Source organism: Manacus candei, unplaced genomic scaffold, assembly GCF_025592945.1.
Source record: "Manacus candei isolate 608988 ecotype Guabito, Panama unplaced genomic scaffold, ASM2559294v1 h1tg000128l, whole genome shotgun sequence".
NCBI classification, from domain to species: domain Eukaryota; kingdom Metazoa; phylum Chordata; class Aves; order Passeriformes; family Pipridae; genus Manacus; species Manacus candei.
Window position 1 is genome coordinate 303256 of NW_026138176.1, and position 5679 is coordinate 308934.

Consider the following 5679-nt stretch of genomic DNA (forward strand, 5'->3'; position numbering starts at 1 on the left):
TCTCTCTCTCTCTCCCTCCCCGGTGACTTTGCTCCCCTGTTTTATCCAGGAAATTGTTGGGCTTGGGAGAGATCAAAAGGCAACATTAGGACTTCAAAGGGGAAAAGTGGGAGGGGAGATAAGAAGTGGAGACTTTCGGGCTGCCTGGAAGGGAATCTGGGGGAGAAGAGCCAGGACTCCTGTGGGAGAGCTGGGAGAGCAGCTGTGCTGGGAGGTCCTGGCCCTGGGGAAGTTTCCCAGGATGGGACCCCCAGTCCCTGCTCTGGCTGAGGGGCTGAGCCTGGACAGGGCGAGCTCAGAACTGAGTCGGCTCCTTTTTGGGTGGGAACAGGGAAGCAAAGCCAGAGGTGAATCCCAAACCAAGGGGGGCCGTGGGTGGCTGGGGGTGGTTGTTGTGTCTTCAGACCTCGCAGGATAACCCGGCTGAGCCCAAGGGACTTTTCCTTCCCACCCTGAGAAGTGGTTTGAGAGCAGCCCTGAACTGCTTTCCAGGCCAGTCCATTCCCCGCCGTGGATTCCAGGCTGTTCTCCCAGCTCGGGGTTCCTCTGGAGAAGGGATGGTTTAGCTCTGGGTGTGAAACAGCCCCGGGAGGGCTGAGTGCCTGTTTCTCACCGCATCTGTTCCTCTCCTGCTTGCAGCCTCCCCCGTCCCCTCCGAGATGCGCCGCCCCAGCGGGTGCCCCACGGCCCAGCTCTGCATCCCCCCCCCCGCCGTCCTGGTCAGGAGCTGTCCCGTGAAAACCCGCCCGGACCCCCGCAGCTTCCAGCACAGCTTCTGTTTGCCTGCCCGCGGGAATCCCTGCAGGAATCCCCCCTCCTGCTGCTACACCGGAGTGCCCCCGGGCAGCACCACCTACGTGAAGCTGGGCGGGCTGGGGCTGGCACAGGCTGTGGGGTGTGGGGGGCCCTGCGGCCTCGCCGTGGCCTCGGGGGTCCCTCCCTGCTGCCGGGGGGTGACCAGCTACAGCACCACCTGTAGGGATCCCTGCTGCTCCCAGGGGACCACGTGCCAGGATCCCTGCTGCCAGGAGGTGACCAAGTGCACCACGACATGTGTGGATCCCTGCTGCAAGGAGGTGACCAAGTGCACCACCACCTGTGTGGATCCCTGTTGCAAGGAGGTGACCAGCTGTACCACCACATGCCAAGATCCGTGTTGCAAGGAGGTGACCAAGTGTGTTACCACGTGCCAGGATCCCTGCTGCCAGGAGGTGACCAAATGCACCACCACGTGCCAAGATCCCTGCTGCCAGGAGGTGACCAAGTGCACCACGACATGTGTGGATCCCTGCTGCAAGGAAGTGACCAAATGCACCACCACGTGCCAGGATCCCTGTTGCCAGGAGGTGACCAAGTGTGTTACCACGTGCCAAGATCCCTGCTGCCAGGAGGTGACCAAATGCACCACCACGTGCCAGGATCCCTGTTGTGTGACCAGATGTACCACCACGTGCCAAGATTCATGTTGTAAGGAAGTAACCAAGTGCACCACCACATGTCAGGATCCCTGCTGTCAGGAGGTGACCAAATGCACCACCACGTGCCAGGATCCCTGTTGCCAGGAGGTGACCAAGTGTGTTACCACGTGCCAGGATCCCTGCTGTGTGACCAGATGTACCACCACGTGCCAGGATCCCTGCTGTCAGGAGGTGACCAAGTGCACCACCAGGTGTGTGGATCCCTGCTGCAAGGAAGTGACCAAGTGTGTCACCACGTGCCAAGATCCCTGTTGCAAGGAGGTGACCAAATGCACCACCACCTGTGTGGATCCCTGTTGCAAGGAGGTGACCAGCTGTACCACCACGTGCCAAGACCCCTGCTGTCAGGAGGTGACCAAGTGCATCACCACGTGCCAAGATCCCTGCTCTCAGGAGGTGACCAAATGCACCACCACCTGTGTGGATCCCTGCTGCAAGGAAGTGACCAAGTGTGTCACCACGTGTCAGGATCCCTGTTGTGTGACCAGATGTGCCACCAGGTGTGTGGATCCCTGCTGCCAGGAGGTGACAAAGTGCACTACCAGGTGTGTGGATCCCTGTTGTCGGGAGGTGACCAAGTGCATCACCACGTGCCAGGATCCCTGTTGTGTGACCAGATGCACCACCCAGTCTGTGGATCCCTGCTGTCAGGGGGTGACCAAGTGCACCACCACCTGTGTGGATCCCTGTTGCCAAGAGGTGACCAAGTGCATCACCAGATGCCAAGATCCCTGCTGTGTGACCAGATGCACCACCAGGTGTGTGGATCCCTGCTGCCAGGACCTGACCAGATGCACCACCAGGTGCCAAGATCCCTGCTGTGTCACCAGCTGCACCACCCGCTGTGTGGATCCCTGCTACTGCAAGAAAGTGTCCAAGTGCTCTTCCAAGTACGTGGATCCCTGTTGCAAGAAAACAACCAAGTGCTCTCCCAAGTGTGGAGATCCCTGCTGCAAGAAAGGGGCCAAGGGCAGCAGCAGGTGTGTGGATCCTTGTTGCAAAAAAGGCACCAAGCGCAGCACAAGGTGTGTGGATCCCTGCTGTGACAGGGTGACCAAGTGCATCACCACGTGCCAGGATCCCTGTTGTGTGACCAGATGTGCCACCAGGGGTGTGGATCCCTGCTGTCGACCTGTGACCAAGTGCACCACCACTTGTGTGGATCCCTGTTGCCAGGAGGTCACCAAATGCATCACCAGGTGTGTGGATCCCTGCTGCCAGGAGGTGACCAAATGCATCACCACGTGCCAGGATCCCTGTTGCCAAGAGGTGACCAAGTGCATCACCAGATGCCAAGATCCACGTTGTCAGGAGGTGACCAAGTACATCACCAGGTGTGTGGATCCCTGTTGTCAAGAGGTAACCAAGTGCATCACCACATGTCAAGATCCCTGCTGTCAGGATGTGACCAAGTGCATCACCACCTGTGTGGATCCCTGTTGCCAGGAGGTGACCAAGTGCACCACCAGGTGTGTGGATCCCTGCTGTGGATACGTGACCAGATGCACCACTCAGTGTGTCCCTCCCTGCTGTGACAGGGTGACCAAGGGCACCCCCAGGTGTGTCCCTCCCTGCTGCTGCTGCAAAGTGACCGAGTGCACCAGCAGGTGTGTGGATCCCTGCTGCCAGGAGGTGACCAAATCCATCACCAGGTGTGTGGATCCCTGCTGCCAGGAGGTGACCAAATCCGTCACCAGGTGTGTGGATCCCTGCTGTCAAGAAGTGACCAAGTGCATCACCACATGCCAGGATCCCTGCTGCCAGGAGGTGACCAAGTGCACCACCACGTGCCAAGATCCGTGTTGCCAGGAGGTGACCAAGTGCATCAGCAGGTGTGTGGATCCCTGTTGCCAGGAGGTGACCAAGTGCATCACCACGTGCCAGGATCCCTGCTGTCAAGAAGTGACCAAGTGCATCACCACGTGCCAGGATCCCTGCTGCCAGGAGGTGACCAAGTGCACCACCACGTGCCAGGATCCCTGCTGTGTGACCAGATGTACCACCACGTGCCAGGATCCCTGCTGCGTGCCCAGCTGTGCCCCCAGGTGTGTGGATCCCTGCTGTGGGGGCGTCCAGGCCGTCACCAAGTGCGTGGAGTCCTGTCCCACCCCCTGTGTCACCCAGGTGTCCTGTCCCACCCCCTGTGCCACCCAGGTGTCCTGTCCCACCCCCTGTGCCACCCAGGCCTGCCCCGCCTGTGGCCGGCGCTGCCCCCTCCGCTCCCGCAAATTCCGGGGGCTCTGAGGGGGCTCTGAGGGGGCTCCCAGGTGGATCCTGAGGGGACCCCACCCTGCAGAGCCACTGCCCTGGGGGGTCTCCAGAGGCTGAGGACTGAGAGAGGTTTGTAAATCCCTGGACCTCTCCCTCACGTCCTTGTTTCCCCGGTGCCCTCCCTGCTCCGGGAGCAGAAAATCCTCCGCTGCTTTTCCTGACGTTCTGCACCATTCCTGCCTTTCCTTGTACATGTAACCGAGTGATTTTTGTGCCCCCGGGAATATTTCCTGGGAGAAAGAGCCTGTAACTCCTCGTTGCCCTGATCTTGGTGGAGGAATGTCCTTGTTTGTTGTTCCTTTGTCACCTTCCCCTTCCCACGTGCGAATAAAACAAACGATCTCGGCACCACCCCGGTGTTCCCTTCACTTCTGTATTGCCCTGGACTCCTGTTTCATCCTTTTGATTTCTTCCTAAAATCCCCATACCTGCAGAGTGGCAGCTCCCTCTGGAAAGCTTGGAAAGGTCCAAGGCAGCAGCTGGAGACCTGAGACCCCCCTGGGATGAGAGAATCAAGGAACATCCCGAGTTGGAAGGGACCCACACAGATCATCCCAGTCCAGCTCCTGGCCCTGCACAGGACATCCCAAAATCCCACCACACCCCTGAGAGCTTTTGGAAATGCTCCTGGAGCTCAGGCAGCCTTGGGGCCGTGCCCACTGCCCTGGGGAGCCTGGTCAGTGCCCAACAAACCACCCTCTGGGGGAAGAATTTTCCTGATGTCCAACCTGACCCTGCCCCGGCACAGCTCCAGCCATTCCCTGGGTCCTGTCCCTGCTCCTCCTTGGGATATATCCCAAATATCCCAGCTCACTGCTGGGACAGGGGGTGCTGCACATCCCGAGGAATCCCCCTCCCGTGGGTTAGGAAAGGCTCTGGAGCCCCAAAGGGGGGTTCCCAAAGTGCTCCAAAGCTCCCATCGCTTCCTCCTCGGCCTCAAATCTCCTGGAAAACTGTTCACCCGGGAGCCAGGAACGTCCCCGGGGGCTCCAAACCTCCCCCCTGTTACAGAGGAGGGTTGTGCTGTGCAGGTTTTGTGCTCTGCAGGTTCTGTGCTCTGCAGGTTCTGTGCTCTGCAGGTTCTGTGCTCTGCAGGTTTTGTGCTCCGCAGGTTTCCAGGCAGGGAGATGGGCCGGGGCAGGGTTGGGGTGAGCAAATCCCTCCTGGAATGCTGGAGGGAGGAGCGCCCAGCGCGGGGGAGGCGGCAGACAGGGGTGTGCCCGTCTGGCAGCACCCACCGGCTCCTGCTTTGAGGACACCCCGGGGCACGGGGCTGGTGCCTCCCCGGGAATTGTCACCGTCTCACCCCGGGAAGAGGAGCCAGCCAGGAGTGGGAAGTGACAAATCCCACCCACGGGACGCGGTCTGGGGACATCTGTCCTCACACAAACCATCCCACCCCCACAGTTCCACTTCCATCCTCCTCTCTCAGCAGGTTGGGGAGAACCAGCATAAAAAAAAAACCCAAACCACAAATTCTCCCCGTGCAGGTTTAATTTTACCCCAGAACTCCTTTAAAACTCACTGAAAGGTTCTGTGCAGGCAACAATTTCCTTTTCTCCTGCTCCCAAATCAAATGGAAGAACCCTCTGGGAATAAAGGAACTGCGGGTGGGGAAAAATGGCACCCAGATAAGATTCTTCCCTCCTCATGGCTTGGTGTTTGCATGATATTTAATCCTTCAGGTTTTAATTCACCTCAGCTCAGCAGAGAGCTGAGACTCCATTTCCAGGTGGGGCTGGAAGTAAGGGAAACAGGGAGACAGGGAGACAGGGATCCCTGGATCAGCACCTGGACTTTCAAACTACACCCATGGAACTGTCCCAACAGGGAGGAAACTGCAGCTCAGAGTGAGAAAACATGGTGCAATCACATTTCTTGTCCTGTCAGGCCACGTGCTCTGAGCTCTGAAAGGTGTTTCCTCGGAGAT

General features: G+C 58.9%; 1 protein-coding gene across 1 annotated transcript; it reads left to right on the top strand.

Annotated features, from left to right (window-relative positions):
- Positions 1-659: 659 nt before the first annotated feature.
- LOC127462496 (keratin-associated protein 10-4-like) lies at positions 660-3756 on the top strand. Its single transcript, XM_051771141.1, has 9 exons — positions 660-1354; positions 1613-1829; positions 1875-2056; positions 2096-2413; positions 2504-2536; positions 2588-2722; positions 2813-2947; positions 3176-3607; positions 3663-3756. Exons 1-9 carry the CDS (start codon positions 660-662, stop codon positions 3754-3756), a joined length of 2241 nt encoding a protein of 746 aa, XP_051627101.1.
- The last annotated feature ends 1923 nt before the right edge of the window (positions 3757-5679 follow it).

Excerpts from the sequence above, each read along its gene's own strand:
- LOC127462496 (XM_051771141.1), top strand. The coding sequence starts at position 660 with ATGCGCCGCCCCAGCGGGTGCCCCACGGCCCAGCTCTGCATCCCCCCC. Across the intron at positions 2,414-2,503 it reads ACAACCAAGTGCTCTCCCAA|GTGTGTGGATCCCTGCTGTG; the intron begins GTGTGGAGATCC and ends GCGCAGCACAAG. Across the intron at positions 2,537-2,587 it reads TGCTGTGACAGGGTGACCAA|GGGTGTGGATCCCTGCTGTC; the intron begins GTGCATCACCAC and ends ATGTGCCACCAG.